The following is a 26,944-nucleotide window of genomic DNA, read 5'->3' on the forward strand; positions in this document are numbered from 1 at the left end:
GTTTTATACACCTTTTTTTTTTTGAGAAATCACTTTGAGTATTAACTAAATATCTTGCATTTATTTTTGCAGATATGCCATTTTAGAGGTCTAAAAAGTTATATATGTTGAAAGGAAGAAATGTTAAGCAGTTGTTTCCCCTTGCACACCATCTGATTGCTAATCCATGTTTCAAGGTGTGTGTTAGTCATCAGGCAGCGTTTCAACGCCTCTTCCATTCCAGAATAGCAACACCCATTTAAGGTCAAATGTTGATGATAAAATCTGCAAACTGAGCTGGAAAATGATAGTATTAAACACTATATTGCAGTGTAGGAGCACAGGCAGAGCAGTAGTGGTCTGTGATTTATCCCAGCTAGGTATTTCAAATAATATTTTGTTGTTGCTGCATGCCTGATTATGTATTCTTTTTTTCAGATGATGACCACTATTCTCATCTTGTATACGTCAAAATTAAATAAAATAATTAACTTTCCTAATTTTGACAAAAGTATCCCTAAAAAGGTACGATGAGCACTGATAGTAATTTGGGAGCCATCATTAGAATTTCTAAAATATTATTGGTCCTAAAAATCAGTAAGGGATGATCTTATATAGGTTGGGGCTGTGGGGGAATTGACCTTTCCCCCTGCATGTATCATTTTCCCTATTAATCCTCATCTCCCTGGCTGCTTCACATCCTAGTATAGAAAAAAGACAGGCATAGTGTACTTCTCCCCTATTGGGGTTCACATTTGCTAAAGCAAGGAATATGTTTGTGGATAGACGGGAGGAAAGTTACACTGCCAATCAGCTTCTGGAAAGGTTCACACTTCCAACCAAACATACAGAACCAGTTTTGTAAGAGTAAACTTGTATTTTGGAGACTGACATCTAGTGTGTGCCAGCAGTAGACAGAACTCTTAATGGCCAGCCATTAATGAATTTGTGTAGCAGCAAACATTGCCATTGGGTTTGTCATGTTAAGTTTAGCCAAGGTCAGAAGTTTGACATGCCAAATGATTTTGTGGAGGTTTTCTGACATTATCATGAGTCTGATCTTTAATTCTTGCAACATCAGTGTGCCTTTGAAGCACAATGGAGCTGGAGCCGTTTATCTTGACTACAACAAAATGTACAAAGTTCAGTAAATGTAATAATGGACAAAGGTTATTTTCTTGTATGCATTTCCTTTAGTTACTGGAGTGTAGCCAGTTGCATGAAGATGTTGTTGGGGTGTATTTCTTTCACAGTAGTATGAAATGGGTCTAAATTGACTAGTGGTCTCATTTTATTGCAGCTGTTTCCACTTCCTCTGATTTATGTGGGAAATCACATAAGTGGATTGTCAAGCACAAGTAAGCTAAGGTACAGTAAAAACTGGATTATTACCCAGCAGTCTGGTTTTGATTTAATTTTTTTTAGTAAAAATTCCGAATCTGAAGTTTGGGAATATCCAAGCTTGGCTCTGTTTCTCTCTACATGGACATTTGAGGCAGAGATATAGTGCCATGTTGATAAATTGTGTGGTGAGTCTTGGGGTGTAAGAACAGCTCAGGTGTTAGGAGGAGGAGAAATCTGCACTTCATGTGCTTGGAGAAATTATGATAGAATTAGCAATTCTGTTTAAAGTTCTTGAGCAGAGTCCACAGAAGGGATCTTTGCAATTTTCTGCTTTTCTGTGAGCTCTTTCCCAACAAAACCTTCTCCTGAAGACTGGGCGATCCTTCAGAACAGTGTGGGCTGAGGTACAACGGAGGAGGGAATTCTCCTTCCCTTAAACAAAGTTTGCACCAAGAGGCCAGTGTTGTCTGCTAACTTTGCCTCTTTCCAGTGCTGCTTGTTTGAATTTCTTCTCACTGTTTTGAAGGGACCCTTGGCTTTCAAATTCAAGTGTTCTTTTTTTGGGGGGGAAGGGGTGCTGAAAGAGGCTGAACATAGATGGGGAAGTCAACAAAGATCCCTTTCACAAACCTCCTCTACTCTGCTCACAGTGGTTTGGGTTTAATCCATTATGTTTTGTATTTTGATACTTTCTTTTAGTGAGTGCCAGTGGGTCTGATTCATATATGCAGCCACTTGAAATGCAGAAGTATAGCAAACATGGGGTTTTCCCACACACTCACATTTCCTGTTTGAAGGGATGTTGGCTATGGATGTTGTTTTTGCCCTCTAGTGGTCAATTCAACATCAAACAACTTTTTATGCAGAATAAAAGGTCATGTATGCTACAAGACATACTAGTGTGTCCACAGCAAATATTATTTCTGGGGAAAGGTTGGAGTTTGCCATATGCAGCCAACCCAAGTGGCTGTTTATAGGTAGCCTCATATATTGGTTCATACAGTGTATGAACTGGGTCTCATAAGATGATGCCAGTATGTGAAGATGATATTTCTTCACAATAAGATGATGCCAGTTTATGAAGATGATATTGGTTTGTGTTTAGGAGAAGAAAAGCCGAACAGAAATTAATGGGGTTGGATCCAGGCTAACTTTTCCACCAGCAGAATTCTGCCTGCCCCAACCTACTGCCGCCTACAAGTCTCTGTGAAATGCTGCCCCTGGAAGATAGGGGGTGACCAGCGAGAAGAGGAATCAGTGGAAATTACCAGTTTAGTCTGGAAACAGCCCAGTTTCAAGTTCAAACAGGATTTTTTTTGAGAGAGATGGAAAATAGAAATGGAAATATTGAAAAGAGAATGTGGAGTACACACACTTAAAAGCAGGAAAATCACAACCCACTTGTGGAGGCCATCTCTTTTCTCTTACCCTTGCCTTTCTCATAGTCACCCAGTGAGCTTCCATAACAGAGTAGCGATACTGCTTCCTTTTCTCCTTTTCTTCCTTTTCCCATTAGGGTTGCCAACTGCAGGTTCAGAAATTCCTGAAGATTTGAGATTGGAGCCTTGGGCGGTGAGGTTTGGTGAGGGAAGCAACCACAGCAGTGTGTAATGTCATAGAGTCTACCCTTCAAAGCAGCCATTGCCTCCAGGGAAACTGAGTTCTGACATAGGAAGAGCAGTTGTAATTCCAAGGAATAACAGAGTAGCAGAAATGAGTAGCAGAAATGAGACCATGGACAGTTGCTGGTTTTTATAAAAGAGTTTACTTTCTATTAGGGAGGGTTTACGTGGAAGAAAAATAAGGAACAGCTTTCTATTCTAAAACTAACTTGGTTACATAGCTTAGCACCATGTTATCCCACTGTTAGGGTCTGTTACTCTGGTCATCAAACAAGACTCAAGAAGGTTTCAAGAGCTTTATTGGAACCGTATCAGCTCAAGGCTCAGATAGCCGAAACTAAAATTTGGTTCTCTGGCCTCTGGTATATACCTGTAAGTTACAGTATGGTTCAACCCATAATCCCCCCACCCTCGAATTCCCATAATATCAGCATTATAAAGGATGGTGGGAACAGAAGCATTGTTTACCACAGGCAATTCACTCCTTTAGAGAAAGGCAAATAAGAGTGAACATTCAAGCTCTATTGACTAGTTACATGCGAGCAGGGGGAGGTCTCCTTCGCCTCAGGCGATAATGGCTGGGCCAGCTGTGGCCTTGGTCTGGATGTGCAAGCTGCCAGGCCAAGAACGGCACAGGCCTGACACCCACATGGTGCCTACCTAGCAAGGCAAAAGGTTTTACCTCGGGTGGTACAAACAAAGGAACATACTTTACTTTATAACTTCATTCTATGTGACTAGTCTCACAGAGGCAATGCTGGGGTTAGCTGACCAATACTTTAATCAATGGACTGGCCATAAAACTCTAACGTCAGTAGCTAATTAGCCTGCACACAGTTAACCCCTTCATGTCTGAATTGTGACAGACACTTGCAAATACCAACAAATCTCTGTCCCCTACCTGGAGACTGGCAAACCATGAAGGAAATGACTGCTTTGGAGGGTGCAACCACCTCACCTTCCCCTCTATCCCTCAATCCACACTATTTTCTCTTTCCCTTCCTCAGCAATCCCTATATTCTGTCCTCTTCCCTTGCCTCATTCCCTGCTTTTCAGCTATTCATCAAGCTATATTTTATCTACCTTACATCTTCAATTATATTTATTATTTATTTACATTTATTTACATTATTCTCTTCTTCCCTTATCTGCCCAACAATCCTGTGAGGTAGGTTAGGCTGAAAGTATTGGATTAGTCCAAAATCATCCAGTGAGCTTCCACAGCAAGATAAGAATTCAAACTTTGTCTCCCAGACATTACTCTGAATCTCTAACTGCTGTACCACACTGACTGTTGAACATAATGCCAGTTGTAGCTGAGTCATGCAAGTCAGGTGGTATCAAGTCATCTGGAGGTTGCTTCTAAGACTGCCAACCTCCAGGTGGGACCTGGAAATATCCCAGAATTACAGCTGAACTCCAGATGACAAACATCTGTCCCTCTGGAGAAAATAGCTGATCTATGAACTCTATGGCATTATGGACTCTATGGCATTATGTCTGACTGAGGCTTCTCCCCTCCTCAAACCCTGTCCTCCACAGGCTCCCCTACAATATCTCCAAGAATTTCCCAATCTAGAGCTAGCAACCCTAGCCTGGCATGACCTCAATGAGTCAGGCTGAAAGGCTAAAGCAGGCCTAGAAAAAACCCTGCACCTCCCCCTGCCTTTTACTGACAGAGCCAGTAATAGGAAATGTATTCTTGTAAGACCAGTTAATAGTCACTGCCATAAACCCAAATGTGTGTGTGTGCTGTGAATAGGAATGTGCATTCATCAGACAACCCTTCCAAAAAAACCTTATTGGTATTTGTCAGGAAGTTTATCCAGTGGTAGGATTTTAATTATTTAACTACCAGTTTGCCCCCGCGACCTCCCCAGCCATGCCCCTCCGCCTATTTACATGGCTGCTGCACATCCCTTTTCAATGTTGGGTGGGGGGGAAGTGAGGGACGGTGGTGGCTGCAGCTTGACCCACATGCCACGAGGCCAGCTGCCCCACCACTAAATGGGCTGGGCTTCTTTCACCAACCGGCCGTGGTGAGGAGTGCCCAGCGGGCCCACAGCAGGTTGCTGCCGGGGGCCCCACCTCCAGCAGCCTCCAACAGAGGTGTGGGGGTGTGACAGCCTACCACAGGTCTGCTGGGCACCCCTCAAGTTGAGGAGCTCCCAGCGGGCTCATAGCAGGCCGCTGCCCGGCCACTACCCCCACCTCCAGCGGAGCCCGCATCTGCCTCTGATAGAGGTGGGGAGGCCGGCAGAAGCCAGCACAGGGTCAGTAGACTGCCAACCCCCCCACACACCTCCATTGGGCAGGGGCTAGGCAGGAGGGCTTTCTCCAGTATTGGCTGGGAGGCCTGTGTGGGTGGCAGCCGCCAGAGTTCCCCGCGGGTGGCTGGCCGGCCACAGATTGGGCTGAGTGAGGGAGCTCCCCCGGCAAGCTGCGCTGCTGGCCCAGGCGTGCGGCCCAATCTGTGGCCAGCCAGCCCACCATGGGACCTCCAGTGGCTGCCGCCCACCCGGGCCTCCCTGAGTCAGAGCAGCCAGCTGTGTCGGGGTTCTGAAAGCCCCCTCGCTCCCACTCCCCTGGGAGAGGGAAGGACGGGGCTTTTCACACCTCAGAGCAGCCGGCCACTTTTAGCAACTGGTTCACCTGAACCTGTGCGAACTGGCTGAATCCCACCACTGAGTTTATCTCCCCCCCCCCCCCAATGTGGTGGCGATTTTAGGGAGCCAAAAGCAGATCCCAAATAATGCCAATTTAAAAAAACTTATTTGGGCAGCTGTGGCCCCAATTGCCATTTTTTTAAACTGGGAAGGGGGAGGATTTCTCTTTCCCTCCTTCTTTTCTACCCTCCCTCCCATTCCCCCTCACTTACCTACTGGCTGACTAAGTCACAGAGGCAGCAGGTGGAGTTGAGATAAACTTGGCTAGACCAAGCCTAGCACTGAGCTCTACCACCTTCAAAGTGCAGGTGGGCTAAGAGGTGACAGGTGGCACAGAGCTGAATGCTGAGCTGTGCTGAGCCTATTGTTCAGCTATGTGCTGTCATCACTGAACTCCATGTGGATCTTGGAGATAGCAGGTGATGTATAGTTGAACACTGGGCTCAGCTAAGCTGGGTGGACCGTTCAGTTCTGCATTGCTTGCTGTCCCTGAGACCCATTTGGAATTCAGAGGCCACTGGAAACTTTTCAGCTGTGGGCTTAATAGACTCAAGAAATTTTGAATATCCAAATTTTGAATATCCAAAAATAGCTTTTTTCAGATTTTTAAAAAACATTTCCAGATTTTTTAAACCTGAAAACCCCAAAATACCAATATAATAGTGCTCCCCTAGCCAGGAAATCATAGTTGACATGGCAACCCCGTATGGTTTTCAAGGCAAGAAACCCTGATAGCCAGTGGGATTTCACCAGGTTCTCAGAACCTCTCCCAGTGGCTCCCCCTCAAGATTAAAGTTAGTAATTGGTGTATGACAGATGTCGTGGATGCCTGGACAATGAATGGGTCCATTTTTCTTAATGCAGTTCAAATATTCTGAGGATTTTTGTATTACAGAAGGGGAAGGGGGGTGGTTTCGTGTTTTGTTTTGTTTTTTAATGTCTCATTTCCAGCAAAACTGTTATGTAATCAGCCTTTGGTGTCAGTCTGACATTTGGCTGTAAGAAAGGCTGAGAATTTGTTCAGGCTGATTATTAATGTTGTCTAGTGATTTCATCCTCAGCTTAACAAAAATAGATAAGAACTAATATAAGAGACTGCAACTGACACAATTTAGGTTCTTTTTTTAAAAAAACAGCCTGCCAATGTTTACAGTCCTTAGGAAGTTTACCATTCCACTTACATTACTGCTGGAAGTCATTATACTTGGGTAAGTGTTTGACACTCATTTTTTAAATACCTCTGATGTCTAACTGATCAAATAATATGTTTGTGATATTGGGCCTGGATGCTTAGACTGGTGATTTTTTCCCCTGGCTAATAGAATTTGAAGTGAATGTTTGATCTCTTTGGAATACTTGGAAGGAAAAATAAATTAGCTAATTCAGTCTGTGAAAACAAGAAACTTGTAGCCAAATAATTAGTTGATTAGTTTACTGATTTTATGAAATTTCCCACCACCACCGCAATCAGTGTTTTTGCCCCTTACCATTGCCAGGTCATAGTACTGTAGCCCCAGCTAGTACACAATTAATAAAGATACGGTCAGAATCTACACCTAATCACTCACCTTATCAGTCTACTTCTGTTCTCTCCCTGCATTTTTTTAGCCTGGCTACATTTCTCAGTGGATCTGTGTTCGCTCCTCCTGTTGCTCTTTCAGGTTCCTGACTTTAAGCTCCCAGCATTTGGTGTTCTGTTTCCATTAACTATATTTTCTTGACCAGCCTCCTTTGTGTTTCTTCTGCATGCAGTCTCTTCAAAGTGTAAATGCTGTAAGGTTACTTCAGAGTCTAGTTTCCTCTGCCATTTTCTTCGTGTCTCCTTCTAATAACCTTTCCCCAGGTTCTGTTTTCTCCCCTGTAGTAATGCACTGCTGACCCAGCAGCACCGTAGTAGAACGTTGGGACGCCAACGGACCTACGGCCTTCTGGTCGCACCGCACCCCCACTCCTCATCCCCCTATGAGTCACGGGTCATGAACTATCTGGCTCAATCACCGGGCGCAGGGACAATGGTCTTGCCCCCAGGTGAGGATTAGGCTCAGACGCTTACGCTCCTCTCCGCACGTAGCCAGGTGAGATCATGCATCACATGATGATCTCCCGACCTCCCGTCTCCCGCTCTCCCGGAACTCCCCCCGGTCCTCCCTCCTACACGCCCCCGATAGAATAACAATAAAAGGTGCCAGGAACCAGCACGCGGCAGACTCGCTAGGAACACGGACCTCCGGGCTCCCGCTGCTGGCGATCTCCACCAGATGTTATCTCCGCGTCTCGTCTCGTTCTTACGCTGACCACATGGGTCGACTACACTCCCCCAATAATTACAGCGCCTCTTTCTACAGCCACATTTATAGTCTTGCTACTCCTTAACTTTTCTGAGACTACTTCTCAATCCTCAGCACACCTACAATGATACTTCTTTCCCTAAGGCTTGTGTAGGGTGTAAGGTACAAATCTAGCAACTTTCCCTTCCCTCACAGAAGATGGATTGCAAACAGTCTTTTCTCCCAAAGTATTTTGAATATTTGTGAACACTGTGCCCAGTCATTCCATAGTCAATACTGCAAGCACAGTGTATAGATATTATTATGTGGCTTGGTCTGGTGGGTTCCTTTTTCATATTCTGGAGTTAGAAAGTAATTTTCTCCTCTTCAAATCAAAATGCAAATAGATTGCTCCTGCATTGTAAAGAAAAGGAGTTTCCCTTTCCTATAAACCATCATGCATAGATACCTTACTTGTTAATACCTTTTTACCTCCCCCCCCACCTAATCAAATAGCAGCTTAGAAATTCAGTTGTGAGCCACACCACCCAAACACATAAAAAGTGATTAGGGTTACGTTATAATGTTTGCATGCTGAAGAAAAAGTTCAATTGAAATCACATTATTGCTGTGTCAAGGTATCAAGGTGTATAGGACTGCGATGGGCATGTTCATAAAGGCCCAAATTTTCTTGCCTAGTGCAGGCTTACTAAATGTATTTTTAATGGGAGAGAAAATGTAATTTTAACTCCAAATCAGTACTGTTCATTATGGAGGGAAATCCTTTATAATACTGGACTTGCCCCATTCCCTGTTGTAATTTTTAAGTAAATGGTGCAGTACATGAAGAAATGATGGCTCCACATGATAATCAAAACCTATGTACCCCTAGCAGACTGGGGGGGGGGGGAATAAAATTTTGGAGTTGGTTTTCATTACTTTAGCCTGTACAAATGAAGCAGAGCAGATGTTGCCAGACCCTTTAGGCTGAAAAGTGTATCATCTTCTATAGTTCTAGTACAGTGAAATAAACTTAACTCTTGTGATGTCACAAACATCTCTATGTGACCTGTTAATGCTGATTCAGGTCAATGAAAGATTTGTTGATGTCTTAATTCCTAAAAAAAACCTCTTAGTGATATTGTTTGTCTTATAGGAAGCGCTATTCATTGAGTGTCATACTCAGTGTGTTTGCAATCATCTTTGGGGCTTTCATAGCTGCTGGGTAAGACTTTACATCATTGTCTTTTGCTCTTTGAGACTGTGTAAGCATTCGTTGCTACTGACAGTTGCAAATATACACCTGGGAAATGTATGTTGCAAAACATTTTTATTCTATTGTCCTCAAAAGAGTCTGTGTTAGATAGTCAATTAAGAAGAAGAAGAATTTGGATTTATATCCTGCTTTTCTTAGCCATAAGGAGCCTCAAAGCAGCTTACAAACTCCTTTCCTTCCTCTCCCCACAACAGGCTCATGAAGAACAGTGAGTAACCCAAGGTCACCCAGAATGCTTCATGTGTAGGAGCATAGAAACAAATCCAGTTCACTAGATAAGAGTCTGCTTGCTCATGTGGAGGAGTGAGGAATCAAACCCTATTCTCAAGATTAGAGTCTACCACTCTTAACCACTACACCATGCTTGAAGACAAGGAATTCTGCACACATTTTCCCAAATTTTGTAACTAGAAGAAGGGAGAGCAATTTAATTTGCCCTTGGAACAAATGTAAATTGAAAACATATGGATGGATAAATGTATTTGATTTATCTGTTTTGATTACACAGGGTTTCCCCCCCCAGAATTGGAGTTCTTTTATTCCAATCTTCTTGCCACTGACTGAGGAAGAGACTGTGATTCCCTGAGTGCTGAGTCATTGTGGAGTCAGTCCAGTGCATAGTGAATCATGCTGAAGTCCCATTGAAATAAAACATGTTTAACTCTGTGCTTAATATGGTCTGGGTACAGAGAGGGCAATGGTATTGGTGCACAGAGAGAACTGAGGCTAGGCCTGCCAACTGCCCTGGGGGAAAATATCCTGTCTGTGTAACAGACAAGCTTTTGTACCAGGTGATATCATTTATCCCCATGCTACAATAAGTATCAACTGTCCATTTACATATATTAAGCCTCTGTTAAAGAGAGAATATTTTCTGCAGGGCAGTTAGCAAACGTAACTGTGACCTTTAGCAAATGAAGATGAATCATACCTTGCCAAGCAGAGTTTCCCATTCAATATTTCTACTTCATAATACTGAAAGATAGAAACGTGATACATCTTTTTGTTTTAAATTTATTTATATTTATTATTTTAATTTATTAGCCGAAGGGCTCAGGACTGCGTACAACATTTAATATAAAATAGAATATCACAATATTAAAACCTATACTATACAGCATTTAAAACATAACTAGTAAAACCAACAGGATACAGATGGCGATAAAAAGCCCCCCCCCCCCCCCGAGCCCACTGGAGGCTCAGCTGGAGAAACTGCCCCTCAGTAACAAAAGAGATCATGTGGCTTGAAATGAGGGTCTTTTTGAAAGAAACAAATCTACATTTCCCTTCAATGCTTGACACTAGTTGCAGAGTTTTGTTTTTTAAACCCAAGCTTGTGGAGCACTAACATCAATTAAAAACTAGCTTTGGATGCCTCAGGCGCTAGCCATTGTAGTGCACATCCAGGCTGTGTGACTGTGGTCTGGTAGTTTTTGTTCCTAATGTTTCACCTGTATCTGTGACTGGCATCTTCAGAGGAGTGTCCTGGTAAGAGGTGCAGAGAAACACACCTTACTGTGAGATGCCTCTGAAGATGTCAGCTTTAGTGAAGATGCCAGCTTTAGATGTGGGACAGGCCTCTGAAGATGCCAGCCATAGATGCAGGTGAAACATTCGAGCAAAAACTGCCAGACCACAGCCACTACAACCAAATGAGAGAACATTCCCCTTAGCAAAGTATTAACTTATTTATCTGTCTCCTGATGTTTCTTGCAAATTTATTGGGTGGTGGGAATGTTACAGTTTTTAATTTATTATTGAAAAGAGGTGGGCATAATTAAGTGGAAAAATATAAAGTCTCTAATATAAAAGTGGTTATCTTAGGTGAGAATGGGAAGATCTGGAGTAACAGAAGGTCTCATCAGAATCTGCTGAAAAATCTCTGTTAATTTCAGTGGATTTTGCCAGGAATGTCGCAAACTCCATTGAATTTGACAACTGTTCATCTGCAGTTCTTGTTAGATTATGTTACCAGCCATTTCCTGCCTGCCCCCTTTTTTCTTAGCCTGATCATAGCTTGGTTGTGTGGAGCACTGCAGTAATCATTGAAGAAGTTGCCAGGAATGAGTCAAAGCAAACCCTGAGTAAACTGTCAAGTCGAATGCTGTGTTGTCCTTTTCTTTTTACTGCTTTAATTGAGAATTTGTTGTTTTGTGTTGACAAGTTTATAATACTTAAATGATTTGTGGAGCTACCCAGACACATAACGATGCAAATAATGATCCTGCCACTGGGGCTTTTAGAAACACTTTTATCTCCATATATTTCCTTTTCTAGATCTGATCTGGCTTTCAGTTTGGGAGGTTATGCTTCTGTGTTGCTGAATGATATCTTCACAGCAGCAAATGGAGTTTACACAAAGCAAAAAATTGACCCCAAGGTAATTATAGGGGTTTCATTTGTCCTCTTGCCCCTGCATTTGCATCAAACTTGCTAACATTTTTGGTCCATTACCTCAATAAAAAAAGGAGCATGTTCTCAGCATCCTTCCATCAGTGCTAGAGAATGTATTTTAGAAGCCTGCTATGCATTTGTAGATTCCATCTTAGCAAAGGGATAAAGTGTCAACATCCTGTGGCAATAGCATTGAAATAATCAGGCATTTACTTGGGTGGCTAGGTGCCCAGCAGTTTTCAAGCTCTGGCATACACATTTGATGTCTCTTGGCAGTTGTCTATTTTTTATGAAGCTGAATCAGGATATAAACTATGATTATGAGCTTCTCCACTGTTTGCAACTCTGTTGAGATTATTACTCTGCAAGTAGCTTATTAATACACACCTAGGAATATATTAGTATATGCATGAAGCTGCTTTGTACTTTATCAGACCATTGGCCTGTGAAGTTATGTTTTCCCTGTTTTGACTGGCAGTGGCTTTTTAGGGCCCCATATAGAAGTCTTTCACATCAACTTCTTAGAGATACCAGGGACTGAACCTGGGACAAAGTATTTGTTCTACCACTGGTCATTCAACCTTCCCTAAAAATGTATCTTACAGAAACGCATGTTATGGAAACTGTACATAGGCACAGTAATGATGTACATTTATTAACTGTGTTTCCTGCTTATAGGAGCCCCGTGATGCAGAGTGGTAAGCTGCAGTACTGCAGGCAAAGCTCTGCGCACAACCTGAGTTCAATCCCGACAGAAATCAGTTTCAGGTAGCCGGCTCAAGGTTGACTCAGCCTTCCATCCTTCTGAGGTTGGTAAAATGAGTAGCCAGCTTGCTGGGAGTAAAGTGTAGATGACTGGGAAGGCAATGGCAAACCACCCTATAAACACAGACTACCTACTAAGCATTGTGGCTGCCATTAGGTAATATTTGAGATTTCAGTAGAAAAAATTACAAATATTTTAATTCTCTTCAGTTAGCTTGCCAATTAAACAGATGTGTCTGTTTTATACAGGAGCTGGGAAAATATGGAGTCATTTTTTATAATGCCTGTTTTATGGTAATTCCTACAATTCTTGTAAGTTTTTTCACTGGAGACTTACAGCAGGTAAGTGGCATGTACAAAACACAGCATCAAATCATACATTAATTATTTCCCTGGTCCATAATCTCCAGAATGTGGTTTCAAGTGACCATTAGCAGCCTCAGTATATCTTCAAAAAGTGCATCTAGGCAGGTTACTATTGTGGACCAGCATTAATCTGACTATGTAGTGAAGCAGGGTGTTAGTGTACTCCACAGCTGGAGAAGTGAATGCATGTTCGTAGTTGCCTGACCAGATGCCTCTGATTACTGGCTCCCTATTTGATTTTTTAAGTCTATGGTGATGCAGGAGTTAGCTCATTCTCCAAATTTAGAACTACACCCAAATAATATTCATTCTACCATTCGCTATTGATTTCAAGAAAATTATGAGGAATGCTCAAAGCAGACAAAATTCTAACCATGAGGAGAGCCTGGTGACGTCTTTTGGGAAATAAACACGATTAATTAATTGTAAATATATCATTTGTAATCAGCATCTTAATTTATGTTAGTTTCAGTTGACTAAAAAAGGAGGCCAGGCTTGGATCCATATTTGTGCAAGCAGAGCAAAATTCACAGAACAGAATTTCCCCCTCTTTTGTTCATACTGGTCCACTGAACCCTACAGGTATTTTACTTCTAGGCATGTTACCCCTCACAAAGAGTGTAGAAGGCAACAGAAGGGTCTGCAGTGGGAATCAGCAAAAATTCTCTCTTCTGTCCACAGAAACACTCTTCCACTAATAAAGTCCTGTGAAACTAGTGAAAGAGCACCATTTGACCGAATCCGTTGAGTTTAAATAGTGAAAACTTTGGGAAAAGTAGGAGAAACACATTTAAAAATAACCCAGTATGCAAAATTTATGATAAAATCCCCCAAATCTCACAAATTAATTGGCTTCTTCTGATCAAACAGATCTCAATAGAGAAGTGTTACAGCACATCTGGAAGATATTCAAACTGATAAATGTTGACATGTTTCCATGAGAAGGAAATTCTATCATTTTACAGCTGCCTGGGTCATTGTTTGATTACTTGGCCTCCCTATTAAGACTTTGTGTACAATCCTTTCAGTCTGGGGACAGAATTAAGGGTTCCAGGAAACTTGGTGTGCAGATAAATGTGGCACTCCCAGATTACTTTCATTTCATGCCCCACCCCCAACATATTTTGAATGTACATTTGGGAGTGAAACTAACACGAAACTGGCAAATATCTAGCCTTTCTCAGTGATTTATTGGCTCATTCCGCACATGCAGAATAATGCACTTTCAAACTGCTTTCAGTGCTCTTTGAAGCTGTGCGGAATGGCAAAATCCACTTGCAGACAGTTGTGAAAGTGGTTTGAAAGTGCATTATTCTGCATGTGCGGAATGAGCCATTGATGGTCACTATAATGTACTGAATAAATAAGTAAATAAGATTCTTCTTGATTCAAAAGGAGGCCAGTGGTAAAAATTAGAATGTACTTCAAACTGCGATTCTTAAATGAGCTAAACCAGCTTGTCATTGTTGCATATGTAGTATTCACTTCTATGGTTTGTATGGAAAACACACATCAATGTTGCTGGTGATCTTTCTATTAACATGAAAATTTGTATGAGTCTATGAAAGTATTTATACCCTGATCTAATAAAAAAAATAATCCTGAATTGTATTCAGACTTACTCAGGCTCATGCATAGCAGTATATCTGTGGTCCTTTAAAAAAAGTTAACATTCCACCAAACCACTGTTTGGTAGAAAGGGGGGGGGGGTAATAATCCTGTTCCTCCTCCCGATCATCTGGTTAAAATAATTTTAGCTTTTATATCCCAATTATTGTGTGGAACTGGGGTCTTGATGAAGGTGATAGATGACTCATTCGATCAACTGTTACAGTTTATCTGCATTCAACCAACTGTTATAGTTTATCTGCAACATTTGCAGTATACTGAGTTGTCTTTTGTCCAGACAACTCTGAGTTGTCCAGAGACCATGCCTCCATACTCCTGCTCCCCGCCCCCCAAGCTTGTTCCAACACACCAGGGAAAAACTCTTGACCTGGGTGGTTCTTGATCCAGGAGGGCTGAGGTGTCTGGAAGGCACAAGGGAGAGTGAGCCCATGTTCCACCTGGGTAGAAGGCTGCAGGTCAAAGGCACAGACCAGCATATTCTCTCCACCATCAGGCCAGCCAAACCACCAAGGGAAGGCCCTGGAGTGGTCCTAGCAGCCCAGGAAAGGTCCAGGCCAGCCACAGAGCAAGGCAGCCCGAGAAGTAGCCCCGCCCCACAGCTGCAAAGAGGGAGGAGCAGCTGTGCCAAGTGGGCTGCTTAAAAAAGGCTCTGAAGGAAGAGCCAGGGGAAACAACCAGGGACATGGCTCAATACAATGGGAGGCGATAAAAGGGGTAGAGGCCTGGTTGGCTGAGAAGACGAAACTCAGCTGTTGCACAGCACAGGGCTAGACAGCATTTGGGAAGGGTTCCTCTAGATATCACTATCAGAGGTAGTTGAGCAATGTCTGAGGCCAGAGGAAAGGTATCTCAGGACCCAAGAGAGTGGGCTGTGCCAGGTGCTGAGGCCCAGGAACATGACAGAGCTCTTAGTGCTAAATTGGCCCAGAATTCATTGGAAGCCCATATGTGGATCTTAAATTATCACCAGTTAATTTTGGCTGTTTGAAAAGGGCCTGAAGCCACAGCCCCAGCTGTGCTGTTATAGTACCCATCTAACTAGGGATCTGAGTGCAGAATCTTGCATTTGCACGCCCATTATTGAAGTGTGCATGGAGTTCTTTATGCAAGGAAATTCTGAGTTAATCAATCTAAGTATGTCATCAGTAAATAATCTGAAGCATCTATTTTTCTTCTTTTACTAGGTTACTGATTTCAAGCAATGGACCAATGTTTTATTCATATGTCAATTTCTGCTTTCCTGTATATTGGGGTAAGGCATCTTTGTAAGTAAGTAAGGTATTTCTGGTATAGTTTTGCATCTCTTGAAGCTACTCTTGGCCTGCACATAGCCACAGTGGCATAGCACCAATGGGGAGGGGGGTGTGACACCCCAGGCGCGCCGGTGCAGGGGGCAATCTGGGGGCGTTCTGGGGCAGGGCGGGCAGTGCCGCAGCAGGGTTTCACCTTGCTCCTCCCCTGCATAGCCAGCAGGAAACAACTGCAGTAAGTGAATAATGAAAACAATGTACTTGTTGTCCAGTGCTTGTACAATATTATGGCATTTACTTGGGATTTTTTCTTCATCAGCAAGTAAAGGTAATCCCCACAAGTTATTCATTTCTGTCATGTCTCCAGTTCTTCATTTTGTTTAATTTCTGTGCCCCCCACTCCACCAATGAAAGGTTATAACAATGCAGAGTTAAATCCCTAATTTTTCTGCCACTTCAGTATATTTAAAGCATATCAGTACAATCATCAGCATAGCACCCCCATTCTAAGGGCACAACTAGATGATATGGTGTTCACAGGAAAATTGCAGCCATTTAACCCAAGGAATTCTTTTGCTTAAAAAATGTCATGCAGGTCTGATCTGGCTCTGGACCACTGAATGGGGGTTGGGCCCTGTCTCTTCCTCCAGCACTATTTCCAGGAGCCCAAATACCCCATTGATGTAGGAAGAACAAGAGCTTGTCACCCTATGCTGTTGTCCCAAGCAAGATAGCTCCCCCCCCTCCCAGCATTTTTAACCAGAATTCCTGCTGCAATGTCCCTGCGGATACTATATCATCTAATTGCATCCTGAGTCCATTGAAATCAGTGGACTTAAAAGAGTATAACATTTTCTTAAGACTTTAAGTCGTGACAGTTTCTGATCCTGATGTTTAAATGACAGTGTGGAAGTTGCTGTGGTATGAAAGTCCATACTAGCATATCATCCTTTGCATAATTTATTCAGCCCTTCAAATAAATATCTTCTTGGATTACATTGTGGCAGACATTTTGGCTTTTTTCAAAATATCTGGAATGCAAAGCCCTGTCCAGATGGGCTCTTACTATTACCATGTAAACAGCAGTGTATAGTCAAGATACTAATAAGGTTGTAATTTTGTCAGGGTTGGGGAGGAAATCTTACTTTCTGGGGGGAAAATACTTAAATTGGGTCTGGCTGTAAGATATAATTCTTTGCTTTAGGTTTCTTCTAATGTACTCTACGGTTCTCTGTAGCCACTATAATTCTGCCCTCACAACCACGGTGGTTGGTGCTATCAAGGTAAGCAGCAAATCAGGAATGGAATGATGCTGGATGCACATGTCAGAACTAGCTATGGAAATCATGAGACAATCTTGTATCTGATTTACTGTGTCTGACTTTAAACAGGTCACTTCACTTGATGACAGTGTATTTTTAAAGAGAATTTAATTAGACCCATCCTGTCAAACACAGTCTGCCTAGTAAAGGTCATAATGTGACATCACCCCGTGGGTGGGTCAGTAATGACCTGGTGCTTAAAAACCTTTATTCTAATAATTGGAAGAGCATTAGAACATTTTGATGGGGGGGGGGGGGTTGAGGAAAGAAAGTATGCATTTTTAATTTAGTTAGGGAATAGGATAGTGGTAATGAAAAAAGGATGGACATCTGGTATTGGGGGATGATATATATATATATATCGGATCTATTGGACAAATTGGAGAGGTGAGTCATGGCACCGTCTTCCCATTTAGGAGCTTTTTCCTTTTGCAAACTTATTGGTTTGAAAGGACACAAAGAATGGTATGATGGAGACTAGATTTCAACTATCCACCATGAATGTGGCTCTGCAGTCTAAGGCAAACATGGCATTATTCACATTTCTTCAAGAAGAACATTTAACATGTCCAGAGGCGTACCGACCTAGAGACATGGGGATCCCCATGTCCCTGGGTGCGTGCCTTTCAATCACATGGGGGGTGCCGGAGAGCCCCCACGTGACCAAAGACATGCACCTGTAGTCAGTGCCCCACCCCCCTCTCAGCCTCCCTGCAGGCCAGCTTCTGCAGGAGCCGGCCCCCAGGGATGCTTGGGGGAGCTCTGCTCTGCGCCCCACCACGCTCCACACCCCTCCCCTCCCCCAGGCTCCCTGTAGCCTGGCTGCTGCTTTTCCCAGAGCCTGGGGAGAGAAGTTGTCTGCCTCCAGTGACATGCTTTTAATAGCATGGAGGCTGGGGGCAAGGCTTGGGGTGGAGCTCAGGGGCAGCCCCCCCCAAGCCTCCCCCATTGGGCTCCCTGCAGCCCAGTTGCTTCTCTCCCCATATTCTGGGGAAAGCAGTTGCCGGCCTCCAGTGATGTGCTTTTAAAAGCACTGAGAGCAGGGGTGTGTGGTGCAACTGCTCTCCCCAGGCTCTGGGGAGAGTAGCAACTAGGCTCAGGGAGCTCAGTGGGGGGGCAGGGCTGGGGGCTGGCCCCTGCTCCTGAGCTCTGCCCCAAGCCCCATCCCCAGCCACTGTTTTTAAAAGCATATCACTGCAGGCTGGCAACTGCAGCAGCAGGGCTGCAGGGAGCCCTGTGGGGGCAGGGATCCGAGGTGGGGCCATGCCTCCTGAGCCCCGCTCCTAAGTGCAGGTGGGGGGCACCCAGAGACCAAGTTGTCTCCGGGCGCCATTTTCCCTCCATACGCCTCTGGACATGTCACTTAGAGGGTGACTTTTACATGTATAAAAACAAGCTAAAATGATGTTACTGGTGACACTATATATTTTTTGTTTAACTGCTTTCTTTTATCTTATATATTAATCCAAACATGGCAAGATTTTGGGAATGTGTTTGGATACAAAGTAAATTTCATGAATTCAATTAGAGGGACCACTTTTTGTTTGCAGAATGTGTCCATCGCTTATATAGGAATGCTGGTTGGTGGAGACTACATTTTTTCTATGTTGAACTTCATAGGACTCAATATCTGGTAAGTGTGATTTTGAATCCATGTATCATTCTCAGGCAGATGTCCAACATAGATTTCTGATGTTTTGTGTGTTCTCTGTCTTCTCCTTTAGCATGGCAGGGGGACTGAGATACTCATTTCTAACAATACGGGGACAGGACAGTCCTAAGCACCTAACAGATGAAGAAAATGTGATATCCAGTGCCAAGAGCTAGCAGAAGGAACTGGTGTGAAAAGCTGTAACGATACCAGCCCTGATGGAAATTAGGCAAGCATGTGCAGGAATCTACCTCATCACACACTGTGGCCCAGGGCATCCTCAGCTGAGCAGTGTTCTGGGACAGAATGTGACATCTGGAAACCAGTAGTCAGTAGATGTGCTTGATTCTTATGCATCAAGATGCAATAGCACAATATCTTTGCACTCTCCTTGAGACAGCTGGCAGGTTAGATGATACTTTGTCCTTGTCCTGGAAATGTTTGCATGTAGCTAAATTCAAAATGTTTGTCTAATTTTACGTTGTCAGCACTTTTACACTGTCAGAATTCTTCCATTCAGATACAGTTGATTTGCTGCTAAGTTACCTCATTGGTGACTGTGGAATCTAGAATAAAATGCTAGCTTAAACTGTCAGAAAAGTTTAAGGGTGTTCAAACAAAATTGTCAAGTTGCCACATTTTACATAAACCTCAGAAGCCTGCTTACTGCTACAGTCTGCTTCTGTCTCTCTGTTCACAACTTAATGTGTCGCTTGAACCACAGCCAGCCAGCTGACGCATGGCCTCGCTCATGGCCCTGAGGCTCCATCCACCTCTGTAATTGTACAACTCAATGTACAGAGAGTACCCAAGCAGAAACCTTATCTCCTAGGTTAATCAATCCCAGCTCTACTACAAGGTCTTAAAATGTGCAGCCTGTATCATCCCAAATATCCCCACCAACCTTGTGTGTGCACTGCTGGTGCTTATAACTGACATTGAGTGCCCAGAAAGCACATCTGATACTGGAAATCTGTCGTGCCTTGTGTGCAAACTTGTACACGCTGTATGGAATAAGGGCTTCTTTTCTTACCATGGCAGTTGTTTCTTTAATTCGCCCTTTGAAACTATTACTGTTCATGAAATCAAAGCCTTTGTCCAATAATTTGTTCTGTACTGTCACAGACAGAATGGCCAGACTTCCTTTCACCTTTGGGTTTAGTTGGGAGAAAGCAATTAATAGCCAAGAGAGTGTTAACAAATCATGGAAAAAATCATGGAAAAAAGAGTGAGGTGCACATGCGCTAAAACACATTTTCCAAACACATTCCCTCTTAATTCACACACTGTGTAGTGATGATGATTTGGGATGCACAAGTCCAGAATATTCGTGATACATGGCATAAAATGATATAAAAATGTACCCTGTTGTTTACCAAGGACAAAATGACTACTCAAGATTAATCTGTTCAGTAGGATTTTGCTTAAGTTCTGTATTCTGGTTAAGATTCATTAGCCATGAGACAGAGCTGGGTGAACTATATTCTATGCATGGAGGAGATGTGACTCTTCTGGCACAAATGTACTTGTCTGGTATTTAGCACATTTACAGCTGTTGTCAAGGTTACAAACAGCTTAGTGTTGCCTCATTGTTTCCAGAAGGGTTTTCGCAAGAGTCAGTCCTTTCCCCAATGCTTTTCAATATTTATATACTCCAGTTACCCAGTGAAGAATTTTGGCCTGAGTTGTCACCCATAGGCAAATGAAGTGAAGCTCTCCCTGTTGATGGACAACCACTTGGGATTAGTATCAACAGACATGATAGTTGCCTTGAGGTGGCGGTAAAGTGGTTGAGATTGAGCAGGCTGAAACTTAATCTAAGATGGAGGTCCCATGGCTGAGCCAGACCAGTCTAAGGACAAGGGCTACAGTTACCAGCTTTTGATGGGATGCAAGTCTGGATGGATGTCATCCTAGATGTGTCACTGACCATGAAATAGCAGCTCTCACCTATTACCAAGATGGCTTTTAATACTCTTCATTGTATTTGGCAATAAGCCCCCTACCTGTCTCGCTATGACTTGGCCACAGTAAACCATGCAATTCACCTCAAGGTTGGATTACTATGACTGTGTAGGCCTCCCCTGAGGCTACTCTGGAAGCTTCAATTGGTACAGAATGCATCTGCAAGAGTTGTAACAAAGGCCTCTTGGAAAGATTCTGTTCAACTTGTTCTTGCCAGCTGGATTGGTTGCCAATATGCTTCTGGATCAGGTTCAAGATGCTGGATTTAATCTTTAAAACCCTTAACAGTCTGGGGCCCACATATAAAGAACTCTTGCCTTCTGCACAGCAACTTCCCTTTTCATCCACTTTGTAATTTGGACTTGTCCACATTCTGCACATATGTACTTAAAAGTATTTTCTATTGCTATAGAGGTCTGAAAACTTTCCCTTTCCCCTTCAGGCCCTCTCATATAATTACCTCTCGTGAGAGGTTTTTCTGAGTAGGAGAATCAGGTCTTAATTCATTGTTATGGAGGAGATATGGGGAGGGCAATGGCCCTGTATTCTTAAATTGTGTAACTCAGCTAAAATAGAACAAAACTCATAACCCTGTAGAGAAATGTTTTAGATGCATTAGTTGTGGTTTAATTTGGGACTCAGCTAGAGGAGGTACTTTGTTTCTAATAAACAGAAGCATGATGTGTGATAGCAACAGTTTGTCTTTTTGCAAGTCTTTAATTTTTCTGTTTTATCTTTCCTGTGGGCTCTTTCACATGGTTTTTTTTTCACACCCATTTTAGAAGACTCCCATGTGGAGAATTGATTCATTTAATCAGTTTAGGGTAGGTAGGGTGCCTGTCACCAAGACTTTCTGTCCACAATGCACCCATTGAGTTCTGTTTCCATATCAGCAGATAGTGTCTGCTTGGTCATTTTCCCACATGACTCTGTTTTGTAGCTAAGCTCATAACTGAACAAATAATTGTTCTGTGTTGCTGTTGATTAGAAAAAACATACTAGCAGAAGTCAACCCAGGAATAATGCAAAAGCTTCCTTTAGGGTATCATACCTTTCTGTAGAATATTTATTGTTTTTCAGCATTATGTCCTTTTAAGCCCGTAACTTCAGTGGATTTAAAAGAGTGTTACTCTGCTTAGAATTCCACTGTTATTCAAGGCTGCTGTTCAGTAAAGAATATCATATACTAGATGCTGGGATTGTGATCAGTGTACACTGATGTCTTTAAATCCTTATAATTCCTTGTACATGGATAACTTTTAATTTCTGGGTTCATACACTAGCACCATATGATTTCAGTGTGGAGGAGTTCCTCACGTTTGAAGACATCTTGGAAATTTCTCCCTTATTGTTTCACTCAGTTAACCTTGAAAATCCATAAATGTGAACTTCTGAATAATGGTAATCTAACAGAGGCACTGCAACCACTGCCATTGTGTGAATGACAATCAAGCCTTCAATAGTTTAGTAAAAGGCCAACCAGCAAAATTAAAGGTCCCTTAATAATGAAGGCATCTGCTTGTCTAGTTCTGCTTTATGTAATCATGTTTTATAGTATGCTTTTTGTAAATCCCAAGAAATCCTATTTGTTAATAAAATATTAGTTCCCCTTTTTGGCTTGTTCATATTCTTTTAAACATAAATCAACAATGAAAAGACTAAAGATCTCTTGATGCATGGAATACTGGTAGGAAACTAAGAAGGAAATCTCTTATTGTATCTGTTATGAAGAAGTTGGGTAAACAATCACACATTTCATGTAGGAAGTACTTTAAAAGGGGGCTGTGGATTAGTAGTGATGGTTTTCAGAAAGAAAGTTGAATTCCTGGTGTGCACATACACTCACCTGTTAAAAAGTCAGGAAGAGACTTTTCCAACCCCATTCAAATGGTCGGCATGGCATTCACCACCATATCCCACTGTTGTGGAGGGCTGCGGTGGCTGCCCACCAGCGGATTCACCCCCTCCACCTGGACAAGTGCCCTGGAGAGGGCAAATCCACTGGTACGCTGCTCCCAGCAGTGGATTCATGCCCCCCTTTGGATAGGGCCATCTATGTAATATCCTGGAGTACTGCTGCCAATTAGAATTGATGCTGGCCTAGATGGTTAGTGGTCTGATTCAGCATAAGGCTGCTTCCTGGTTCCTTAGAAGCTTCATCTACTTGTACTGAATTTTCAGTTTCATTATATTATGCTGTAAAGGTAGTAACTAAGGAGTTAAATTGTCTTTGCTCAACTCAAGTACATGGGTTGGTTCAGATGTTGTAGCTAGCTTCAGCAAAGTGTGCTTAGCATTGCTGCCTTGAACATATGAATCTGCCTTATGGTGAGTTGGCTAATAGAATAAAAAAGGGTGTGAGTCCCAAAAAATAACACAAATACCTACCACACCAAGACTATAGCAATTAGGAAGCTCCAAAAAAGTGTACTCTGCAAAAAAAAATCAGAAGACAAAAATGACAAAATGAAGTGTGCCATCAAGAGAGAAGCATAATCATATAAAACATAAAAAAGAGCAATATACAAGAAAACAATAACAACAAAGAAAGCAAGGGTAATTTAAAGTATTTTGTCTAGAATACAATATTCCCAGTATGGACACACTGAGATAAACATTTCACTGACAAAGCTGCCTAGCTGCAGCGGAATGAGAGAAGTTCTGTATTATCCCATCTATTATTGTTATAGAAGATAATACATTTACTTCTCTCTTAGAGGACTGTAAGTCTGATCTGCATTTACCAATGTTTGAGACATTTGCACCAGGATGATACTCAGTCCTCCAATACATCTATTCATCTTCAGTGTGCATTGGACACTTGTTTTGTCTTTATTGTTCTCTTGGATATTTCTCTTTTTGGTGTTTTGTATGTGCTTGTTTTTTTATTGTGGGAAGATTTGATTTTATATATGCTTAGCAGGAAAAAAAATCTGTTATGACCCCAGTCACAGTTTGTTTATGCTTCCATCAGTGATGGTTTGGCATTATGCCTGAACCATCTTTTCAGCATCTGATACTTTCCATGGTTGAAAAATCCATTTCTGAATAGTGGGGAACACCTTATTCTATTTATGGGCTGCTAACACCCTTGATCTCTAAATCTGTTTTGTTGAGTTACCAAATTGTTTTTATTGATGCTGTAATTGTTGGTGTTATGCTATGTGCTGTACGCTGCCCTGAGCCCTTCAAGGGAGAGTGGGCTAAAGATGCAAAGAAATAAACATAAATAAATACTTGCATAGCATCTAAAATAAATGTGTTGATTAATACATAGTTAAATTGCCTGGGCAGTAGTTTGCTGAGAACTGCTCAGTGATGGTATCAAACACTTAAGTGTTTCCTTTTTTGGCACTGGACTTTCAGTTTCTGTACCCAGTGTTTGCGTCAGAGGAATTTCAATACATACAGATAGGGACGGGTATTCGGCTAAAGAAAAAAAAAAATACCTTCATTGGTGGAGGGGGGAGAGTTCACTTTGAAAGACAGCAGTTAACAGGGATATGAAACGCAGATTCTGAATCATGCTGAAAAAAATTGGCATGAATTGAACTGCCAAAGCTGCTATCTCCCAGCTGCGAGAACCCAGCCTTCAGCTCTGCTCCTGCCTGCTGCTTCCCAGCTCTGTTAAGATTGGCCTTTTTAAAGGTTTTTTGGAAATTTCTGGGACTATTAACCCTCTGAAAAATACTAATTTGGAAAACTGTACCCCAACTCTGTGCACAGACTTTCCATCTTTCACAGTAGCAAGAAAGCTGTGAGTTCATCCAAATGAATATGGATCTTGGGATCACCAATGAGCAAACAGGAGTTTGAAAAAACATGAATATTAAATGTATTGTCGAAGGCTTTCATGGCCGGATTCAACTGGTTCTGGTGGGTTTTCCAGGCTGCGTGGCTGTGGTCTGGTGGATCTTGTTCCTAACATTTCACCACATATGAAACATTTCGCCCCACATATGAACTGGCAAAATTCTTGACTTCACAGTTACAAAGCAACATTGGACACACAATGCATTATGTTAAAGACTCAACCCACTTCAATGAAAAAATTTGCAATCTCCATCTCAACCCTAGTGACAAACTTATCAGCTTCGATGGTGTCTCACTGTTCACCAAAGTTCCAGTGAAAGGCACCCTCACACTCATTGGCCAGATTTTTCCAGGCAACATCACAGCTTTGTTTCAACACTGCCTAACAACCAGCTACTTCCAATGGGACAATGATGAGCAGGGGTAGCCATGGGAAGCCCCCTCAGCCCAGTGATAGCCAATTTTTACATGGAACATTTTGAGAAACAAGCCCTCAAAACAGCACCCAGGAAACCCGCAACTTGGTTCCGATTTGTGGATGACACTTTTACAATCTGGAGCCATGACGAGGAGGAACTGCTGAATTTTCTGGACCACCTTAACAGCATCCACCCAAAAATCCAATTTACCATGGAAACTGAAAAAGAAGGAAAGCTGCCTTTCTTAGATGTCTTGGTCTTTCGCAGACCCAACCATCAACTGGGCCACACAGTATACAGAAAACCAACTCACACAGACCGGTATCTACATAAAAACTCCAGCCACCATCCACAACAGAAAAAGGGTATAATCAAAACTCTGACAAATCGTGCTAAACTAATTTGTGAACCTCACCTCCTCCCTGATGAAATCAATCAGCTAGACTGGGCTCTGCAGGCTAATGGCTACTCCACAAGAGAAATCAGAAGAGCTTTAAGACCAAGAGAAACCCAGAGGACTGAGGAGAAACAGCCCCCCCCCCCGAAAAATATTTCTACCATACCTCAAGGGAATCACTGATCAAATAGGGAAACTGATGAAGAAACATAACCTACAAACCATCTTCAAACATACCAGGAAAATACAGCAGATGCTACTTTCAGCAAAGGACAAGAGAGACCCCTACACTTCTGCAGGAGTCTATTGCATACCCTGCAGCTGTGGAAAGGTCTACATAGGAACCAGAAAATGCAGCATTCACACTCATATTAAGGGGCATGAAAGACACTGTCGGCTTAACCATCCTGAAAAATCTGCAGTTGCAGAACATGTCTTAAAAAAACTGGACATAACATTTTATTTGAAAACACTGAAATTCTGGACAATTCAGAAAGTTACTATGTCAGACTGCACAGAGAGGCCATTGAAATTCACAAACACCAAGACAACTTCAACAGGAAAGAAGAGACTCTGAGGATTAACAAAGCTTGGCTACCAGTACTTAAAAACACCAAAAGCAAACCCCAAGGGCATGCTAAATTCATGAACAATGAACTCCACCCAAACACAGGATTTGCATTCGCCAATGCTGCTGCTGCTGCTGCAGGGCATGAAAATGTGAATCACTCCCTGGACTGATAAACCCCACCTGCAATACAATACTATCAACCACATCCTTGCATAACAAGTTCCACCCAAACACTTACTGATTGGTTGCCCACCCTGGGAGATGGACAATATATACTCCACTAAATATTCCCTTCCCACTGGACAGTATGTAACAGACTTCTCTGTGTGATAAACCTCTGAAGATGCCACCTCTGAAGATGTAGGTGAAATGTTAGGAACAAGATCCATCAGACCATGGCCACACAGCCCGGAAAACCCAGTGGTGGGATTCAGCCTATTCCCACCTATTCGGTAGAACCGGTAGCTAATTTTTTTTCTAGTTCAGAGAATGGTTATAATCCCACCACTGAGTCCTTTCGGAACCGGTTGTTAAATTATTTGAATCCTACCACTGGAAAAACCCACCACAAGCAGATGAACATTAAATGTCTGTTGATCTGTGATAGGAGCCATGTACATAAGAGGTTGGATCCAGCTAGCTTTTTTGCTCAGTCTCACATAATTCCCTACTTTGCTGTAATTTCCATCCTATGTGGGTGGCTTTTGTTCTTGGAGGTCCCACGACGCCTGATATAGCCTTTGTGGGGTCAAATGGGGATTGGGCTAGCTGGCTGTTTGGCTCCAGCTCTATAATGCCATAGATGAAAACATAGAAAGAACATTTTGCAAAGTAAAACTTTCCTCCTGAGTCAATATTAAGATGATTTTTGACTGCATGGCCTATTATAATTCCAGAGTTCCTTTATCAGCCATGAATATGCAAATGTGAACAGTGGGATCTGCAGCCACTGGTGCATAGCAGTATTGAAGGCCTTGAAAGCACATCTAATATTGAAAATGTATTGTGTTTTCTGTGCCTTGAGTCAAGCTTGCACTTGCTGTATAGCATAAGGCAGTTGCATTTCCTTAATTTGCCCTGTGAAGTTGTTGCTGTCAGTGATATTTTCTGTGGAGTCGGTGTCCAGGCTTCCACACTGGCTTAGTTGAGAGAAAACAATGAACAGTGAAGAGAGCATGAAAAATTATGGAAGAGAGAGAGCTGTGCAATGGTCCTAAAGCCTATTTCTAAGTATTTTCTGTTTTAATG

General features: G+C 42.4%; 1 protein-coding gene across 2 annotated transcripts in view; it reads left to right on the plus strand.

Annotated features, from left to right (window-relative positions):
- Positions 1-22,108, plus strand: part of SLC35D2 (solute carrier family 35 member D2) — a 36,841-nt gene extending 14,733 nt beyond the window's left edge. Inside the window, exons 3-12 of one of the 2 annotated variants that reach the window (XM_048504142.1) lie at positions 418-504; positions 1,280-1,347; positions 6,748-6,819; positions 9,035-9,103; positions 11,432-11,534; positions 12,563-12,655; positions 15,493-15,560; positions 16,763-16,841; positions 18,431-18,513; positions 18,605-22,108. In XM_048504142.1, the coding sequence (XP_048360099.1) occupies positions 418-504; positions 1,280-1,347; positions 6,748-6,819; positions 9,035-9,103; positions 11,432-11,534; positions 12,563-12,655; positions 15,493-15,560; positions 16,763-16,841; positions 18,431-18,513; positions 18,605-18,707 (825 nt within the window). In that variant the 3' untranslated portion in view covers positions 18,708-22,108. The remainder of the gene's footprint in view (positions 1-417; positions 505-1,279; positions 1,348-6,747; positions 6,820-9,034; positions 9,104-11,431; positions 11,535-12,562; positions 12,656-15,492; positions 15,561-16,762; positions 16,842-18,430; positions 18,514-18,604) is intronic. The other variant, XM_048504143.1, reaches the window with a different exon arrangement.
- The last annotated feature ends 4,836 nt before the right edge of the window (positions 22,109-26,944 follow it).

The sequence above is a fragment of the Sphaerodactylus townsendi genome, linkage group LG07 (assembly GCF_021028975.2).
Source record: "Sphaerodactylus townsendi isolate TG3544 linkage group LG07, MPM_Stown_v2.3, whole genome shotgun sequence".
In the NCBI taxonomy this organism is placed as follows: Eukaryota; Metazoa; Chordata; class Lepidosauria; order Squamata; family Sphaerodactylidae; genus Sphaerodactylus; species Sphaerodactylus townsendi.